The following is a 21,849-nucleotide window of genomic DNA, read 5'->3' as shown; positions in this document are numbered from 1 at the left end:
TAAATTCTATTTTGAATAATTTTTAGCAGAATTTTGCTAATATATGGGATTAAAGCTATTGTTCTAAATTGGCTGCATTTGTTTGCATTATTCTTTTTTGGTATTGGTATTATGGTTGATTTCATAAACTCCTTTGGTATTTCTCCTCTATCATAGATTTGGGCTGTTAATTGATAGAGTAAGGATTTTGTCTCATCACCTAGATTTTGTAGCAGTTCTATAGGAATATTGTCTACACCTGGACTTTTTCCCTTACTCATTTCGGACAGTGCTTTATCAAATTCTTCACACATTATTGGGGGTCCTAGATTATCTTCATTTTGATTTTCTATGCTGATATCACCATCAAGTTCGTCGCCATTATAGAGATTTTCAAGATAAATCTTCCATTCCATTAATATACCCTCAGATTCTATTAGTAATTTTCCATTTTCATCTTTGATGGCATTGTTTTTGCTGTTCTTGGTTAGCCTAGTGGCTTTGCGCTTCGCAACCATATGCCTGGGGAAGGAGTGTCCTAGGTTCGATTCCCATCCACGACGTGAGGAGCTTAAGGATCTTCCTCAGCCATAGCCAAGTTAGCTGGTCTTGGGCATGGGCAGCAGGGTTTTTTCCGCCAGTTTATCTGAGGTTTTTCATCCCGCAAGCAGGCAAACCGGCCCCGTGAACACACAGGTTACAGTCATAAATACTTACGGCAAGGAAGGCAACAGGAAACCACCTTGCTTATAATCATCTCTCCCTAGAATGGTAGCATATAGCTACCCTCCCGCGGCTGTATGGCAGTTGGGAACCAGAAGAATTAAATTTGAAAGTCAGTTTGTTAATTTCTTTATAGGCTTTCTCTATGTTTTCTTTTTTAAATAATTCATCAATGTTATTACACTGTTCTTCCAGGTATTTTTTGGCTTGTCTACATTTTCTTGTAATTTGATTTTTAAGATATTTGTATTTGGCCACATCTTCTTTAACAGCATTTTTATATTTTCTTCTTTCATCCATAAGGCCAAGTAGTTCATCTGTTATCCAATGTTTTCTCTTTTCTTTTTCTGCATTTTTCAATAATTGATTTGATGAATTTGTAATTAACTCTTTAATCATATTCCATTGGTTTTCAATATTATTCTGACTATTTATGTTTTCTGGAATGTTATGATCAGTTGCCTCTTGGTATCCTCTCTTTACTCTTTAATTTTTCAAGGTTCCATCTTATTGGGTTGGATCTTTGGATTTGTTTCCTATGTTTCAGTTCTGTTTTCATTAAGACAAGGTTATGGTCACTACTAATGTCAGCACCTGGATAGCTTTTGCAATTTTTTATTTGGTTTCTGTATCTTTTCTTGACCAATATATAATCTATTTGATATCTATTTGAATCCTCAGATGCTTTCCAGGTGTATCGTCTTCTTTTTGGAACTTGAAATAGTGTATTTGCTATAACTAACTGTTTTTGTGTACAAAATTCTATTAATTGGTTTCCTCTTTCATTCCTACATCCAAGACCAAATCTTCCTGAAACATTATCATTGCTCTCTTCTCCCACTATAGCATTCCAATCTCCCGTTATTATTGTATTGTCTCTGTCTTTAAAGCTGCTCCAGATTTCTTCTATTTCTTCGTCGCTATGTTGTGATGTTGACATGTAGACCATTATAATATTGAGGTTTACTGGTTCATTTTGAATGCTTATTGCCATGATTCTCACTATAGTTAATTATTGTAGTGATTAACTTTCCAACTTTTTTTATGAAGTATTATTGCAACACCTGACTCGCCCTTCTTTGTCCTGAATATATTATCCGAAATTCTCCACTCCAGAAATCACCCTGTCCCTCCCATCTCATCTCACTAATGCCCAGAATGTCTATTTCAAGTCTTTCCATTTCTTTTTTCACATTTTCTATTTTACCTGGGTCTAGCAGTGTTCTTGCATTCCATGTTCCAATATTCAGCTTATTTCTTATCTTCATTTTTGAATAAGTACCAGGATTTCGTTGGCTGTCGACCTGAGAAGCCCGGTTACTTCTCCTGCCGGCCATGACTCCTTCAGTGAAGGCTCCATCACCAATCTTGATTTCATTTTTAACTTCCATTGCTGCTTTTACTTGGGAATGTAATGTGGTTTCTCCTTGCCTTCCACATCGCTGTATTGTAACATGTATGCTACAGGAGGTTAATACAAGTAGCGCTGCTGCCCACTACTATAACTATTAGTGGTTAGTTGAAAGAGGAGGAAACACCCCTAGCCCTCGAGTACTCTAATAGCTTCAGGGAGAATGGAAGACCTCCTCCTGAGGTTAGTAAGCAAGAAAAGAGACAGACAGAAAGTTTTAAGTAAAGAATCCTCATTAGGAAGAATGTTAGTATGAGGGTAGAAGCAGGAAGTGGAAGAGTTAGAGAGAAAAGTATGACCAAAAGCTTTGAAATAGATTATACTTAGCTCTGGGACCATGGGTTAGCCATGCCCATGCCTGCAAATCACAAGCACCATGGGGACTTACCATTTATAAATTCATTGCCATTTATAAAGGATACATTATCACTTCTCTCATTACCAGGTGTCTGTCAAGTGCCCTGCTCATGTCATCTTAACTATTTTGGACAGACTGGCTGCTCTGTTTTCATTAGAATCCAAGAACATCAAGACTATATTGCATTTTCAGAATCCAACTAGTCTTGCCTTGCTTCTCGTGCTATTGACACTAATCACAGAGGTCTTTGGAATCAGACAGATTCTTCATAAATAATTAAAAATTAAATTCCATTATTCTGGCTGTTTAATGTAATTGTTTTTGTGATGAGTGAGAATCAAGATATTAGGTTAACATTTCAGACATATCCAGAACAAAACATAAATGTGAATTTTGTTAAAAAATTGTGTGGTGAAGTGCTTGAATTAGTATTAAAACAAAATTTAAAGCAAGATTTCTGGTTTATGTAACCCTTGATCTAGTACAGATTGGTTATAGATATCCATCCTTTTTTATGGATAGAATAGATATAGATATATATATATATATATACACACACACACACACACACATTATATTGAAATCTGAATTATGAAATTTTTACTTTTAGCTGTATAAGATAAGACGTCGTCGAACACATCCTCAAGGACTAATAATGCTTTGTGCAACACTTATGTATACAGTGTTGGCTATAAATATTTTGCTGTTTAGCATAGCTCCACAGTATGCAACTTATGGCAGTCAAACATACATGGTAAGTTTCAGTTTTTCTTTGTTATACTCCTATTATTATTATTTATAATCTCCATAGAATCAGGAAATCAAGACCTGTTAAGACACAGATATGATTTAGCTCTACAACCCAATCCAGCAGTGTATTACATTTACTAATATACCCACAAACTACACAACTGCCACAAATGCGTTCTTATTGTCCTGTAAGTTGTTAGAAAGTGCAATTAAGTGCCTCTCCTTAATCTTGTTAGCCATACTCAGATCTCAAAACTTCTGACATATAATAAGCCTTGAAAGTCTGAAATTCTCAAGTGACTGATGTTTGGGTTGCCATAATCTAGATGTATATGAACTACAGTGAAGTTCAGTCATTGTAAAGCAACTAGATCATTTGACTTGTTATTCTCAGACTCAGTAATATAATAGTGTACAAAACCTAGGGACGATCACTATTCCTAAAGATTACAACTGTAAATTCAGATGCATCAGCTTGTGGCAATTTGTATAATTGGTGATTTTGAGTACAAAGCAGATACACATTCAAATTTTTGAATTGCGTGCAAAGGGGTCACATGGTAGCACTCCAGGATAAAAGGCTGTTGAGTGCTATACTCAACAGCCTTTGAGTATAGCACTCATTTCTTCCCCTATCTGCTTTGGTGATTACTATTTCTTTGTTTTTCTTCATTTCCTGTAGAGCTTTGTATTCACTATTGGATATGTTGGTTTTTGGTGGTCTTGCTTTGGTGAGTTAATCAAGGTGATGTAGAAATCTTGACAGTATAAACAAAAGATAATGGTTGGAAAAGTATAACGTTGTGCATTTTGGGATAAATAGATTAAAAGTTGTGAACCACATTGATAGAATTGTTACAACCCCAGGAAACTGATGAAGTTAGGATGGACAAAATAGCTCATAAGATTACTTGATTATTGAAGAACATATTAATAGACATAACAAAGTTATCATTCCTTTTTATAATATCTTCATGCGACTACATCTGGATTACTGTACTATTTCTAGTCACTGGAGTTTCTTGGGGATCAGGAAGTAGTATAAATGATCCGATCAAGATGGTGTGTGGAATAATCCTCTGATGATAAATTAAAGGTTAGCTCATTAAAAAAGAAAGTTGGGTAATAGAAGGAAAATAGGGGGATATGAGAGAAATGTTAGGTTAAAGCAGTTGTTCCCAAACTTATTTGGCTTATGTCCCTTTCCCTAAAAAAAAGTATTCACCCCCCCAGGGGGGTGAATACTTTATTTAGAAGTATAATATTTAGAATTTATTTATCCACTACAAGTTTGCAAGATTCCCTGACTAAATTGAATAACTGTTGTAATAGATATTGTATGAAGCTCAGCAATAAAAAGACAAAGACAATGAAAATGGGTAGAATCGTTGAAAATGTCAACTGTGTTGTGAACGGAGAACCTGTAGAACAAGTAAAACATTTCAGCTACTTAGGCACGATTTTTAATGAAGATGGTAAATTAAATATGGAAATAGACAACAGAATCAACAAAGCTGGTATGGTAGGAAGTCAATTGAGTAAATTTATATGGGATAAGAGAGAAATTAGTCGTAACACTAAATTAGCTGTATACAAAACAATGTTCAAACCAGTTTTGACTTATGGATTTGTGAGCTGGGTCAGAAGTAAACACTTGACCAAAGACTAGAGACCGCAGATATGAGAGTCCTGAGAAAGATTAGAGGCTTGAACAGATAGCATCAATGGCAATATCATATTAAAAACAAGGATATTAGGAAAGAACTTGACATTGTCAGCATCCAGGAATGCATTAGCAGAGCTAATCTCAGGTGGTATGGTCACTTAAACAGAATAGGCGAGGAAAGATTAGCAAAACAAGTGTTCTCTGCCAGGTTGGTAGGAAAACAACTCAGAGGAAGACCAAGATATAGGTGGATTGATACGGTACAAAATGCCTTAGACGATAAAAATATAAGATCTGATAATGTTGGAGTCTTGACAAGTAACAGACTGATTTGGAGGAAAATTGTAGATAGGAAGTTAGTAATGATGTAAATTTTTCATGTAGTACTATCATATCCTGTACACCCCTTGAGGGTACATGTCAGAAATTTGATGATGATGGAACTGAAATTTTAAAACTATTTATTGACATCAACAAAAGAAGCATATGATGGTGGTCTGAAAAGTTCTTGACCGTAGATGGCAACGCTATTGGCAAGGTTTTTTTTCCTAAGTGTTGGTACATCTGTAAGCATCGATGTGAAATTGCAAGTCATTCTATCAAGTAATTTATATTATACAGCTGTCTGAAGCAAAAGTGTTGTCTGTATCCCTTGAAATGGATAAAATTGAGTATCATGCAGTTATAAAATTCTTTGTAAAAGGAGGTTTAACTCCAAAGGAAATTCATTCGAAGTTCATAAAAGTCCACTTACTTTTGATGCTGCTCAGCTCAGTAGTTAAGACCAGATTTCTCTTCTTGGACTGACTCTTGTTCCAAACCCTTCCTAGCATAATCATATCACTTCTGTAGCATCCTCAGCTTCCACAAATCTTAGCATCCTTTTTCACTCTGGATGGTGCTTCTCCTGAAACTGCTTACTCACTCTATATAAATTTCAAATCTATCCAACCTTGGAATGCTGTTCTCATGTTTGGTGGGCCACACCACCTAAGACCTCCCTAAAAATTCTTTGTGCTATTCAGAAAAGGATGGTTCAGTTGATTAATGACACACACATTCTCTTCAGTCACTGTCTCATAGAAGATCAGTTTCTTCACTGGGTTTTTCTCATCTACAGATATCCCCTTGACTCCTCTTTACTAGAACTAGCATCCATTGTTGTTTATCATTTTGCCAGATCCACAGGAACTTGAGGAACAGCTGTCAAACATTCCTTTACATTTGAACTGCATACTCTCTGAACCTGCTATTCCCAGTCATCCTTCATTCTATACACCTCAGTTCTTGAAACAGTTTCCTCCAAGAAGTATTCCAAAGGACTATAAACTACATATATTTAAGAATAATATCAACTGATTACTTACTCTGCTCCTGACCACAGCCCACATGTGGCATCATCAAATTCCTGCATGTACCCTCAAGGGGTGTACAGGATATGATAGTACTACATGAAAAAAATTACATCATTATTAATTTCCTATCTACAATTTTCCTACAAATCAGTCTGTTACTTGTCAAGACTCCAACATTATCAGATCTTATATCTCTATCGTCTAAAGCACTTTGTACCGTATCAATCCACCCATATCTTGGTCTTCCTCTGGGTCGTTTTGCTGCCAACCTGGCAGAGAACACTTGTTTTGCTAATCTTTCCTCGCCCATTCTGTTTAAGTGACCATACCACCTGAGATTAGCTCTGCTAACGCATTCCTGGATGCTGACAATGTCAAGTTCTTTCCTAATATCCTCGTTTTTAATATGATATTGCCATTGATGCCATCTGTTCACGCCTATAATCTTTCTCAGGACTCTCATATCTGCAGTCTCTAGTCTTTGGTCAAGTGTTTTACTTCTGACCCAGCTCTCAGATCCATAAGTTAAAACTGGTTTGAACACTGTCTTGTATACAGCTAATTTAGTGTTCCGACTAATTTCTCTCTTATTCCATATGAATTTATTCAATTGACTTCCCACCATACCAGCTTTGCTGATTCTGTTGCCTATTTCTATATTTAATTTACCGTCTTCAGTAAAAATCGTGCCTAAATAGCTGAAATGTTTTACTTGTTCCACAGGTTCTCCATTCACAACACAATTGACATTTTCAGTGATTCTGCCTATTTTCATTATCTTTGTCTTGTTATTGCTGACCTTCATACCATATCTATTACAACAGCTATTCAATTTAGTCAGAGAATCTTGCAGACTTGTAGCAGATTTATTTAGAAGTATAACATCATCCGCATAAAGCAAAGAGCTGACATTAACATCTCCAATTTTGATATCATGTTTAATACCACTTTCCTTCATAATGTGATCCATATAGATAATGAATAACAGAGGGGATAATGTATATCCTTGTCTCACACCAGATTTAACATTAAACCATCTTCCTGTACTTCCTTCAGTTCTAACTGCTGACTTACAACTCAAATAAAGACTAAGTATTGCTTGATATAATGCCCCATCGACACCATATAACTGCAGCGTATTGAATAGCTTCTCTCTTGGCACCTTGTCATATGCCTTTTCCAGATCGACAAAATTTAAATACAGATCTCTTTGTTATATTCCCATGCTTTCTCGACTATTTGTCGTAAAGTGAAGATCTGATCCTGACAGCCTCTATTTGGTTTGAATCCAGCTTGTTCTTCACCAAGCTTTTCTTCCACTATTCTTCTCAACCGTTTCTCAAGTATACTTGCATAGATCTTGCCAGGAACACTCAGTAGGGAAATACCTCTGTAATTCTCACATGCAGTTTTATTTCCCTTTTTATATATGGGTACTATGAGAGCTCTACTCCAATCATCGGGAATTCGTCCCTCTGTCCAGGCTTTCTGAACTATGCAGTGCAGCCACTGTAAGACTCTTATACCACCATACTTCAGCATTTCTGGTCGAATATCATCTACTCCTGCTGCCTTTCCACATTTCAAGCCTTTGATGGCTTTTTCTACTTCTAGTATGGATATGTATTCCTGACTGCATGCCTGGTCAGTGTTTTTTACCACTGTGCTGTCATCACTGCTTGTTTCATTTAGCAGTTTATCAAAGTAATTACTCCATACTTCAAGGATATCTTTTTCTCCCGTTTTCATGTCACCTTTATCATCTCTAATTCCTTTTACAGCACTCTTTCCTCCATTCTTAAGCTTCTTCAACAACCTCCTGAATATTTTGCCACCTTCTTGATATTTATTTTCTATATTCTTGCCAAAGTCTTCCCATGACTTTTGTTTAGCTAGTTTTACACAGTGTTTAGCATTCTTGCATTTGTCTCTATATTCTCTAAGAGCACAAGCTGACTTATTTGACAGGAACTTTTAGTATGCTTTCTTCTTTTCCTTCACTGCCTCTTTAACTTCCTGTGTCCACCAGGGAGTTCTGATTTTTTTATCCTTACAGATAACCTCACTACATGCCTCTCTGGCAGAATCAATCAATGTTTTCTTCAGAGTTTGCCACTGAATCTCCAAGGTTTGATTCCTGTTCTCAAACTCTTTCATTTTTTCTTCAATAATCTTTGTGTATTTTAGCCTACAGTTCACATCTGAGAGCTGCTCAACTTTTATTCGCTTTAAAACTTTCTTACATGTTATTCTTTTCAATATGAAATTCAATTTTATCCTGCTCAAGACTAAATAGTGATCACTTCCAATTTCAAATCCTCTGTACACTCTGGTGTCCTGCACCAGGGAGAAAACATCACTATCAACAATAACATAGTCAGTGAGACTTTTCTTATTCCTAGCCTCTTCTCTCCATGTGAATTTGTGCACATTTTTATGTTGGAACATGGTGTTAGTAATAACCAGTCCATGTCCTGAGCAGAAATCCAACAGATATTTGCCATTATTATTAGCTTTGCTCTTTTCTCCAAATTTTCCCAAAATATTTTTGTATGTCTCACAATCATTTCCTACTCTGCTATTTAGATCCCCAACAAGGACCAACTTTTCCTTTTTCATTGTGTCAGTTGCTTTTTTCTAAAGCCTCAAAAAAATTCCTCCACTTCTGCCTTTGTAGAACCTTCTGTGGGACCATAGGCACAAATAAGTCTCATTGTCCAGTTCTCCATTCTCATATTTGCCCACATTACTCTACTTGAGACTGACTGCCATTCAAGAAGATTAGCCTCATATTTTGTGTTGAATACTATGGCTACTCCTTCTTTTCCTTGATTATCATTGCCTGAATATAACATTTTGTATTTATTGCTCAGAAAGATCTCATCAGTTTTTGTCTTTTTTGTTTCAGTCACCCCTATTATTTCGATCTGGTACTTATCTAATTCCTCAGCTAGCTCCATTTCTTTGCCATTCAGGCTTCTTACGTTGATAGTACGTTCAGTATCCAAGTAGATACCCAGCAGGGTGCACCACGAGAAGGTGAGGATGGGACATTAGGTCAGAAGCCCTGGTCGGTTCTCCGCATTCCTTTAAAGGCTATGTGGAGGTCTCCTCTCAGTTATACAGCTTTGACCCTTAAGCACCCACATGTGGCATTTATTTGCTAAAAGTCCTGCTTTTCATGTGTAAGAGGAATATAGAAAAATTTGGCTGGAGGAGACAGAAAAAGAGGTCCTCACTGGAAATTGAGTAAGAATGTGATTAGCAAGGGCATGAGAACTCGAAAGCTCTTCAAAATGCTACACATATATATGATGCGAATAGGACATTACATATGCTTGACCTGCGTTTAATTTTTTTTTTTTTTTTTTTTTTTTTAAGAAATGACAATGTAAACTAAATTATTAATTATAAACACTTTAATAACCACCTATATTTCAGCAATGTTACATTGCAGAAAGTCTTTTACCTTGGGTATACTATACGTTAAAGATACCAGGTAATTTTATAAACTTAGTTTTAATCCTTTTTCTCAAGTAAGCAAACAAGCAGGTACAAGTTTGTGCCTGAAGTATTTTCAGTCATCGTGGTAAAGGTGGAGTAAGCTCTGATCACTTTCCTTAGTATCTCCCATAATGCAAAACACATCTCCCTGCAGACATGTATGATGCTATGCATTAAGGGAAGGGCCCACTACCCAGACTAGTTTCGACCTTTATTGAGGTCTCATCAATGAGAGCTAGACCCTGAGATGCCAAGGTTGAAGTAATGCAGAACTTATAAATTTTACCTATACAAGTTGCCACAAGGTGCTTTGACCTTATTAAATAAAAATCTCAGGATGAGAGAAAGATGTAGAAAGTTTTTTACCTTGGGTATACTGTATGTTAAAGATACCAAGCAATTTTATAAACTTGGTTTTAATCCTTTTTCCCAAGTAAGCAAACAAGCAGGTAAGTCAAGTTTGTGTCTGAGGCAACTCGTGGTAAAGGTGGAGTAAGTTCTGATCACTTTCCTTAGTGTCATCTCAGGCTCTGGCTCTCACTGACGAGACCTCAATAAAGGTCGAAACCAGTCTGGGTAGTGACCCTTCCCTTAATGCATAGCATCATACATGTATGCAAGGAGATGTGTTTTGCATTATGAGAGATTCTAAGGAAAGCGATCAGAGCTTACTCCACCTTTACCACGAGTTGCCTCAGACCTGAACATACTTCAGACGCAAACTTGACTTACTGTTTGTTTGCTTACTTGGCAAGATTAAAACCATGTTTATAAAATTGCTTGGTATCTTTAACATGTTACATTGCATTCTTCAGGGATCACAAAACAATGATATGTGCACACAAGCACTCACACTAAGCAAATGATGCTGAAGAAAGACAACTGAAGTCAGTCCTAGAGTCTGAAAGATGCCTTCTAATGTGCTAAATTGTACTATCACCCCAAAAAAGTCTAAAAAATATTAAAACCAGTTAACCATAATCCCCTTCATAGTGGAGATTACGCTAAATCTATCACCATTCCATACATCCAAGGTATACATTCGAAAAACTAACAAAAATCCTAAAAAATAATGACCTCATAACTAATTACAAACCACATAAGAAATTCGTATTTCCACTTCCCCTAGACCTACCTGAAGTATACCTGCTCCTTTGCAGTTGCAAACTGTCCTGCTACAGCTAAACATGCAGGACAGCCAATATCGGGATATCCAAACACAAGGACTACATCCAGTTCCACTCGGGACTTGCTGACCTTGCATTAGACAACCACCATAGAATACATTGGAAGAAGGCCACTTTATTACACCACAGCAAGTACAAGTATGAAAAATTATTCCTTAAATCAGCCTCAGCTTTGAAAAACTTCCCAAACCTCAACAAATTTGGGTGCATGAGACTGCCTCAAATTTGGGAAGCTTACATTCTAAGATCATCAGCCCAACAGCCAAGACATCAGCCAATTTAGCCTGCTTGGGAGCCTTTTAGTAAAATGTAGTTATAATAATAGTTTTATAGTTTTATTTTGAGGCTTTTTGAAATGCTGTTATTTTTCCATATTTTATTTGTATTAGACCATCCCTTAAGTCTGCATTTTACTGTTTCTGTGTTATCAAGATTGTGAGTAATGAGATTGCCAAGATATGTAAATTCCTTTACTTGTTCAAGTATATGATTTTCTAAATTTATTGAAATATTTTCCTCATTTCTTCCCATTTTCATTGTTTTAGTTTTGTTTGGATTAATTTTCATTCCAAAATTCAGATTTAGCTGACATAAAAAAAAAATCTTGCAAATGTAATGAAGTACAATAAAAATGTATCATTTCTTGCCATGCTCATCCAAGTCCTGACATGTCACGTGTTTTCCATAACTGGCTTCACAGTATAAAACACACCATTGGAAAATAATTTTATTTATTTAACTTAGCAATATTTTGCTGGATTTCCAACCATCATCTTCAGAACACAAATTACAAATATGGTAAACACACAGCACTTAATAGATACAGAAACAATGCAAATTTAAATGAAATTAGCTAATGTCCTAAAATGGTCAGGCTAAATATCGTCTTCCAAATTAATATAGCTGTAGTTGTTGACATTGGAGAAGTGCTTCATGGCTGATGCTAAAAATAGTCTCTCAGATGCAGGCGGGGGGGGGGGGGGATGTCACAGGCAGAAAACATACAAAGGTTTGTACAATTATAATGTGGCAGAAAAAAATTAAAAATAAAAAAATGAATTAAATTGGATATATCATATATTTCAAAAATATTAAATTTATACATATATATATGAAGATAATTATATAAGCTCAAAATAATCATTTTTAGTTTGATAATCCCTCAGACAGAAACGTTTATATCCAATTTCACTGAGAAAATTTGATTCTCTTATAAATAGAATATTTTTATTTAAAAAACAAAATTAATCTGAAATTTTTATTTAGTAATTTAATATTTTAATATAAAAAAATGTATATATTAATAAATAATATAAATATGAAACCGAAGGGTGGGGAAAAAAATCTTGCACACACTCAAAAATTTGCTTGGGCCAGCGCTACTCAGATGGAATTGGTATAACAATTCTGCAGCATAACTATCTTCTTCCGTTTAATCCTGTGTGAAGAATGTCCAGAGCATGATCTGCCATGCATATGATTGCAAACATAGTTTTTATGTTCTTCAAGGCAGATTTCAACATATCTTCAGTCTGTCCAAAGTAGGTTGTTTCATGGCACATTGAACTTTATACCCTCTGGTATGTGCAAGAGGAAGAAGCTGACCTATAGGAAAATGAATGAAGATTGCTAGTAAGTAGTTTGTTCGAAAGTGTTATGGAATTATATTTGCAAATAACTAGTTATCTTTTCAGATCTACCTTGAACACAAGAGATAAGAATAGTTCTGCTGTGATCTGTTGCATTATTTGCAAGAAGAATAGTGGGATTGCAGTATTTTATTTATTTTACAGATATTATAGCCATGTTAAAAAAAAAAGTGTTGTAAAAGGTACTTAAGTTTGGTAGCAGTTTCAGTTGAACAAAATAATCCTGGCTGTGTGTAAATATTTTGAGGATACCATACTCTTGGAATATGGTGTGACTGCTTACACGCATGCCTTCCGAGGTGTGTGGGTCTCCACTAAACAGAAAAGTATAATGGACTATTTGATAGCCATGCAGCTAGTGTATCTTGGATGGGGAGACAGTTTTTTTTAATAGTTAAGTGAAAATTTTTGGATGTCAGTTTAAAAAAAGCGAACTAAAAATGTATCTAATATGTCTGAGCCAACAGGTCAAATAGTTAGGCTAGCAAAGTATATGTGAGTGCTTGATTTTCCAAAAATTTCATATAGAGATTAGCTGGGGGGGGGGGGTTCCATTGCAATCCCATATAATAATTGTTTGTGTATTTTTCCTTTCCATAAAAAAATAATCAGAATAAATGATTTTGAATAATTTAAATGTCAGAAGGGAAATGTCGCTTGATGAGGGCAAGGGTCTCTATCAACAGTACATTGGTAATGTAATACAAAGATGATTGATATCTGAATTTTTCTAGTTAAGGTTTTAAAGTGAATAGAAATTTTTATGAAAGAGTAAGAGTTGTGTGTGTGTGGGGAGGGAGATCTTGTGGTTAGATTGTAGATGGGGCTCTTTATGCTGTTGAATGGGGGGGGGGATTTGGGGGAGATTTGGCATGGTAAGGTTTAAGTTTTTTAACAATTTCTTTAGACCAGGATGTAACTTTTTTTAATAATTCATGAAGGTTTTTTTTTTTTTTTTTTTTTTTAAGATTTAGTGGGATCCTGATATGTAAATGGGGTTTGCCAAAGAAGATTGTTCATTTTTATTATAGTATTTCTCTTACCTGCTTTAGTTATAATTTTTGTTGCTGTTGTACGAGTTTTTTTAAGACTGATATTTCCTTAGTGTTATACTGTATTGCTTTTAGGAAGTTTGGATTATGTAAGAATTCTGGCCACATTCAGATAAATATTTTAACCACTGTGGGATATAGATCATGGATACCTCATTTAATGTTGGTCAGAACAGGTACTTGTCTAGGAGTGATAACAAAAATATCACCTTGAATGAGAGCATTGATGGTATCTTCTGTAAGTGGCTGCAATCATAAATTTGCAACAATGTGATCTTGATGTAGTTGCATCTAGAATGTGCTTTTCTGTTTCAGAGCTTCAAATTTTTTCAAGTGACAGTTTTGACTTTTTTCAAACATAGAACAATGGTCATTCCATTCAAGTTGTATTTAGATCTTTCAACTTTCTATCCATTATGATTTTCAAGATCCTCGGTCTCATTTACCCCCCCCCCCAATATAATATGCCATTGAATTGATAGCCATTATAGTTTGCCCACACTTCCAGCCTATTCAAATACCCTGTAAATGCTATATATCAGGGGTGGCCAGAGTTTTTGCAGCAAGAGCCATAGTTACCTATCAGAAATTGTTAAGAGCCACAAATTCACTTTTTGGAACATTTTTAAGGGCAACATCAAGAGCTTCCTTAATATCAACGCCATGAGTACTATCTTTTAATGCTATTAAATCTAATAATTATTCTCGCATCACTCCATCCTGAAAATGAAACGAATAAAAATTGCTAATTGTGATTGGTCTATAATGTCAGTTGATTCTTTTGTATCTTTTAATGTATCTTTTTAAATTTTCTGACAAGGTAATATAAATATAACTACATTGCCGAACAGCAATGTAGTTAATTGAAAAATTAAATTAAAAACAATAGAAAATTAAGAAAAAATGATAAATATTTTTTATTTGTTAGTTGAGTCGCAATAAAACTTAAGAAGAGCCATATGCGGCTCGCGATCCACAGTTTGGCCACCGTGGCTATATATCATTTATCAGAGATGATACACAATATCATAGTGTATCATCTCTGATTGCTTTGCATCATTGGTAAACAACTGAAGATCTCCTGTCAGGCTTCAACCAATATCATTAATATATAGATTAAACAACAATGGTCCAAGGGACTGATCCCTGAGGTCACCTTAAATCTGGCAAATTCACACCCACCATATACCACTTTCTGATAAATGTCTGTCAATCACTCACTTACCCCAGTCAATAGTTCATATATTCCAGTCCCATATTCTCCAATATGTGCAGAGCCTTTTATGTAGTATTCTATCAGATGCTTTCGAAAAGTCCAACAGTATCATAGTGTATCCATTTGCTTTATCTATTTCAGCCATAATGTTATAAAATATGAGCAAATTCTCGTATATGACCTTCCTTTAGTAAACCCATGCTGTTCCTTCCAAAAAAAAAAAAAAAAAAAAAACATACACATGGTGTGCATTGTAGTTATTTTTTTCAAAGTGCACCATATAGAAATTTGCTAAGTTTGATGAAATAGAGCTTCACACTCATTATTCAAATAATGAGTGCTTGCTTTGCTAAGATCTATCAACTAAGTGTATATTGTAATGTGGCACACAGTGCTACCACTGCATTGGATGAAGCGCTAAGAGGTACATGAGAATGAGACTCAGGAGCAACATGTTGAATAACATGGATCACAATTTAGCAATAGAGATAGATGGGATATCAGCACATACACTAAAGGAATGTTCAATCAAATTGGCTAGGCCCTTGACATGTTTGTATAACTTGAGTCTTGGCTTAGGAAAGGCACCACAGGAATGGAAAGAATGTATGATGGTTCTGATGTGCAAGGATCCACCTGTTAATATTTCTAGAGTAGTGATGAAGATTTTAGAAAAGTTAAGAACTCGTATACAGAAATGGATTGATAGGCAATCTATGCTTTGCAAAGAACAGCATGGGTTTACTAACGGGAGGTCATGTTTTAGCAAAGTGCACATATTTATAATAACGATATTGATTGGGCTTTGCCGAGGCATATACTGGAGAATATGAGATTGGAATATAAACTGTTGACTTGGATAAATGAATAGTTGACAGACAAGTATCAGAAAGTGGTATATGGTGGATGTGAATCTGCCAGATTTAAGGTGACCAGTAGTGTACCCTAGGGATCAGTCGTTGGATCTTGGGGTTTGATCTGTATGTTAATGATAGCGGAAAGAGCTGACATGAAATCTTCAGTTGTTTGCTGATGAATGCAAAGATAGGCAGAGCAATCAGAGATGCTACTGATATACAACATTTACAAAGTGATTAGAATAGACTAGAAGTGTGGGCAAACTATAATGGTTATCAATTCAATGTTAGTAAGTGTAAAGTTATGTACTTTGGCATGATGAGATATCTAGCAGCATATTTATAGTGGTAGGATTATGCTTGGTATACCTGATGAGGCTAGAGATCTTGGAGTTATGGTGGATAGAAAGTTTAAGTTCAGGTGTCACATGCCAGAAATTTCAAATACAACTCAACAGGTAATTGTGATGTTGAAATGAACATTGACATGTAAGGGTAAGGAAGTCATGCCTCTTTACAAAGCTTTGATGTGACTGCAGCTGGACCGTACTCTCAGAATGAACCTGCTCTTTTAAAAAGTCTTCATAGTACTATATATACAGAACATTTGGAAGTAGTGAGTAGCAGATTTTGCTGTTGATGGCACACTTCACTCCTCTTTATTTCACAACCCTTGTAGTGAATGAACATTTTCAGCTTAAATCTTTTGGTCTCCTGGGTTGGGAGGAGATAAAGCTGTGGAAGGGAGTGAAAAGAAATTATGGAGATTATATCAGGATTATGGGGATAGATTGAGAGCACATAGACACTGGTAAAGAGAAGAATGAGGAGATGATATGATAAAGGTGTCTAAACTTCTGAATCGATGTTTTAGGATATCATCTGATGAAATTGTTCATTATATGGAGGTGGGTGAGAACATGGACCACATCAATGGAAGTAAAGTTTGTGCATGGTTTCGAAAGGTGCAAGATGTAGATTTTTCTCTCACAGAGCAGTGAGTGGAACAGTTTGCCTGTTCAAGTAATGTTCATCTAATATGAATGAGTAAGAGAATGTATGATAGTTGGTGTGTGTGTGATGTATGACTCCCCGCTCCTCAGTGAGTCCTTGCTAAAATAACATTTATAATATACAAGGGATGTCCAGAAAGTAAGTTCCGATGGGCTGTCAGAGAAACAAAAATATACTTGCAAAAAAAAATTTATTGGAAATTAAAGTAGACATCTTTAATTTCTTTCTCTATTTTTTTTCGTTCCCTAATCACTACTTTTCTACATAATTTCCACCATTGTTCGGGCACCAATAGTTGTATACCTTATAAATGTTGTATAACTTGTATAAATTGTTGTTGTATAACTGAATCAGTTGAATGGTTATGGTGTAAGAAGACTTGAGAGAGTGTTGCTGAATGTAGTGGATGTGCAAATTCAGGGAAACTAGATTTGTTAATGGGGGGGGGGGGAGTAGATATACAGTCCTTAGGGAGGCAGTTGAATGTAAGAATGAATATAATATGCTAGAGCAAATAAGGACAACAAACCAGAGTGGGATAGTTAATATAAGGCATCAAGGTAGGATTGGGGCTAATGGGGGTCTTAAATTCATGTATACTAATACTAGGAGTATTAGGAACAAGATGGGTATCTGTTGGGTATCTACTTGGATACTGAACGGACGAGGATGGGCTGACAATTTGGGATTTAGCAAAAAAATTGTATTCTTATTGGTTAAATCAAAATATAGAATGATGGTACAACATGACAAAATTTCATGCCGGCTGAGGCGTTGCCCGGTTAAACAAGGCCCCCGTTGTTTTCGCCAGGGAACTAGGGCGAACAGCAAAAAGTCAGCTACTGGAACAAATCTGAAAATAAACCCCAACTCAACATCATCAGAGTTAAAGATCGGTACTATCAACGTAAGAAGCCTGAATGGCAAAGAAATGGAGCTAATCTGAGGAATTAGATAAGTACCAGATCGACATGATAGGGGTGACTGAAACAAAAAAAGACAAAAACTGGTGAGATCTCTCTGAGCAATAAATACAAAATGTTATATTCAGGCAATGACAATCAAGGAAAAGAAGGAGTAGCAATAGTATTCAACACAAAATATGAGGCTAATCTTCTTGAATGGCAGTCAGTCTCAAGTAGAGTAATGTGGGCAAATATGAGAATGGGGAACTGGACAATGAGACTTATTTGTGCCTATGGTCCCACAGAAGGTTCTACTAAGGTAGAAGTGGAGGAATTTTTTGATGCTTTAGAAAAAGCAACTGACACAATGAAAAATGAAAAATTGGTCCTTGTTGGGGATCTAAATAGCAGAGTAGGAAATGATTGTGAAACATACAAAAATATTTTGGGAAAATTTGGAGAAAAGAGCAAAGCTAATAATAATGGCAAATATCTGTTGGATTTCTGCTCAGGACATGGACTGGTTATTACTAACACCATGTTCCAACATAAAAATGTGCACAAATTCACATGGAGAGAAGAGGCTAGGAATAAGAAAGTCTCATTGACTATGTTATTGTTGATAGTGATGTTTTCTCCCTGGTGCAGGACACCAAAGTGTACAGAGGATTTGAAATTGAAGTGATCACTATTTAGTCTTGAGCAGGATAAAATTGAATTTCATATTGAAAAGAATAACATGTAAGAAAGTTTTAAAGCGAATAAAAGTTGAGCAGCTCTCAGATGTGAGCTGTAGACTAAAATACACAAAGATTATTGAAGGAAAAATGAAAGAGTTTGAGAACAGGAATCAAACCTTGGAGATTCATTGGCAAACTCTGAAGAAAACATTGATTGATTCTGCCAGAGAGGCATGTGGTGAGGTTGTTTGTAAGGATAAAAAAATCAGAACTCCCTGGTGGACACAGGAAGTTAAAGAAGAAAGCATACCAAAAGTTCCTGTCAAATAAGTCAGCTTGTGCTCTTAGAGAATATAGAGACAAATGCAAGAATGCTAAACACTGTGTAAAACTAGTTAAACAAAAGTCATGGGAGGACTTTGGCAAGAATATAGAAAATAAATATCAAGAAGGTGGCAAAATATTCTGGAGGTTGTTGAAGAAGCTTAAGAATGGAGGAAAGAGTGCTATAAAAGGAATTAGAGATGATAAAGGTGGCATGAAAACGGGAGAAAAAGATATCCTTGAAGTATGGAGTAATTACTTTGAAAAACTGCTAAATGAAACAAGCAGTGATGACAGCGCAGTGGTAAAAAAACACTGACCAGGCATGCAGTCAGGAATACATATCCATACTTGAAGTAGAAAAAGCCATCAAAGGCTTGAAATGTGGAAAGGCAGCAGGAGTAGATGATATTCGACCAGAAATGCTGAAGTATATGGTGGTATAAGAGTCTTACAATGGCTGCACTGCATAGTTCAGAAAGCCTGGACAGAGGGACGAATTCCCGATGATTGGAGTAGAGCGCTCATAGTACCCATATATAAAAAGGGAAATAAAACTGCATGTGAGAATTACAGAGGTATTTCCCTACTGAGTGTTCCTGGCAAGATCTATGCAAGTATACTTGAGAAACGGTTGAGAAGAATTGTGGAAGAAAAGCTTGGTGAAGAACAAGCTGGATTCAGGCCAAATAGAGGCTGTCAGGATCAGATCTTCACTTTACGACAAATAGTCGAGAAAGTATGGGAATATAACAAAGATCTGTATTTAAGTTTTGTCGATCTGGAAAAGGCATATGACAAGGTGCCAAGAGAGAAGCTATTCAATACGCTGCAGTTATATGGTGTCAATGGGACATTATATCAAGCAATACTTAGTCTTTATTTGAGTTGTAAGTCAGCAGTTAGAATTGAAGGAAGTACAGGAAGATGGTTTAATGTGAAATCTGGTGTGATACAAGGATGTACATTATCCCCTCTGTTATTCGTTATCTATATGGATCGCATTATGAAGGAAAGTGGTATTAAACATGATATCGAAATTGGAGATGTTAATGTCAGCTCTTTGCTCTATGCAGATGATGTTATACTTCTAAATAAATCCGCTACAAGTCTGCAAGATTCTCTGACTAAATTGAATAGCTCTTGTAATAGATATGGTATGAAGGTCAGCAGTAAAAAGCCAAAGACAATGAAAATAGGCAGAATCATTGAAAATGTCAACTGTGTTGTGAATGGAGAACCTGTGGAACAAGTAAAACATTTCAGCTATTTAGGCACGATTTTTACTGAAGATGGTAAATTAAATAAATTCATATGGAATAAGAGAGAAATTAGTCGCAACACTAAATTAGCTGTATACAAGACAGTGTTCAAACCAGTTTTAACTTATGCATCTGAGAGCTGGGTCAGAAGTAAAACACTTTGCCAAAGACTAGAAACTTCAGATATGAGAATCCTGAGAAAGATTATAGGCATGAACAGGTGGCATCAATGGCAGTATCATATTAAAAACGAGGATATTAGGAAAGAACTTGACATTGTCAGCATCCAGGAATGCGTTAGCAGAGCTAATCTCAGATGGTATGGTCACTTAAACAGAATGGGCGAGGAAAGATTAGCAAAAGAAGTGTTCTCTGCCAGGTTGGCAGGAAAACGACCCAGAGGAAGACCAAGATATAGGTGGATTGATACGGTACAAAGTGCTTTAGATGATAGAAATATAAGAGCTGATAATATTGGAGTGTTGACAGGTAACAGACTGATTTTGAGGAAAATTGTAGATAGGAAATTAATAATGATGTAATTTTTTTCATGTAGTACTATCATATCCTGTACACCCCTTGAGGTTACATGGCAGGAATTTGATGGTGATGAAACAAGAAGGAAGAGTTTTTGGCCATGGTTGGCACTTCCAGACCACAGGTTATTGGTATTAGTGAAACATGGCTGACTGTAGATGATATGGCTAGTGGGATTGAATGTGATGGGTATAGTGTGTTCAGGAATGACAGAGAGAATAAAATGGGTGGAGGAGTATTGTTGATGATAGCTGATGAGCTACAGCCAAGGAGAATAGAAGTTGAATTGCAGGATAGAGAAAAGAGCACATTTGAGGCCATTTGGTGTGAGATTGTGGCTAGTAGAACTAAATATACAATTTGGTGCTGCTATAGACCAGGTGATGGAAAAGATGGTGGTGACAGTATGCACAAGCAAATAGCAGAAATGAGTGGAAGGAGGGTGATTATTATGGGAGATTTCAACTATGGTCGCATTGATTGGAGTGAGGAGAGGACACACGGGAGGAAGGAATTGGATTTTATGCGGTTATTAAGGGATAACTATCTGCGACAGCATGTAATGGAAAATACTAGGGGTCAGAGAGTGCTTGACCTAGTAATTACATCTGAGGATTTGGCTGTAACAAATATGACCACATTGCCACCAATCGGTGAGAGTGATCATAGGGTCTTGACTTGGGAGGTGGCTAAAGGTGTAGAATTTTCAATTAAGACAGGGTACGTGTGGAATTATCGGGCGGGAAAGTATCACAAGTTTAGGAGTTTGATTGGCTCAGTGCCATGGCATGTACAACTGCAAGGACTAGAAGTTGATAGTGCATGGGAGGTAGGAAGTGCTTGCCTGAAGTAATGGCTGACTGTATACCTAGAGTCCGAATAATAAATCAAGTAGGGGTTAAATGGATGAATAACACCATTAAGCTTGAGCTGCAAAAAAAGAAACAACTATGGAGGGAATTTAAGGAGAAAGATGACCGGCAGGCACATGAACGGTATAAAGCGCAGGCCAGAAGGGCGACGAGTGTGGTAAGAAAAGCAAAAAAGGATTACGAAAGAACATTGGCCATGCAGGCTAAAGAGAATCCTAAACAGTTTTTTAGATATGTAGCAAGTAAAAGGGAAAATGTACATGGCAGAATGATTTTAAAGAATGCCGATGGTAGGGAGGTAACTGAATCAGTTGAGATAGCTGAGTTATTGAGTGAGCACTTTGCAAGAATATATCATCCAGGTGGTGACATTGCAGAAACGAATAAACCGGTAGATTATACGGGAATTGTGTTTCAACACAAAATGAAGTGGAGGTGAGTAGTCTATTTCATAACCTCAATGTCAGTACATCTGTGGGATTGGATGGTATACCAGCTTGTGTAGTACGAGAAGCAGTTAAAGAATTGTCAGTACCCTTGACCATTTT

General features: G+C 36.2%; 1 protein-coding gene across 1 annotated transcript in view; it reads left to right on the top strand.

Moving 5' to 3' along the window:
- The window catches only part of LOC150095279 (lysosomal cobalamin transport escort protein LMBD1-like), a 259,870-nt gene that overhangs the window by 194,501 nt on the left and 43,520 nt on the right, over window positions 1–21,849 (top strand). The window contains exon 12 of the mRNA XM_090410049.1: window positions 3,082–3,225. Coding sequence (XP_090266175.1) covers window positions 3,082–3,225 — 144 coding nt within the window. The remainder of the gene's footprint in view (window positions 1–3,081; window positions 3,226–21,849) is intronic.

The sequence above is a fragment of the Typopeltis vanoorti genome, chromosome 20 (genome assembly GCF_054136105.1).
Source record: "Typopeltis vanoorti isolate ZY-2024b chromosome 20, IOZ_Tvanoo_1.0, whole genome shotgun sequence".
NCBI classification, from domain to species: Eukaryota; Metazoa; Arthropoda; class Arachnida; order Uropygi; family Thelyphonidae; genus Typopeltis; species Typopeltis vanoorti.
Note: the sequence above shows the minus strand (reverse complement) of the source record. Positions and strands in the feature narration are given on the sequence as shown.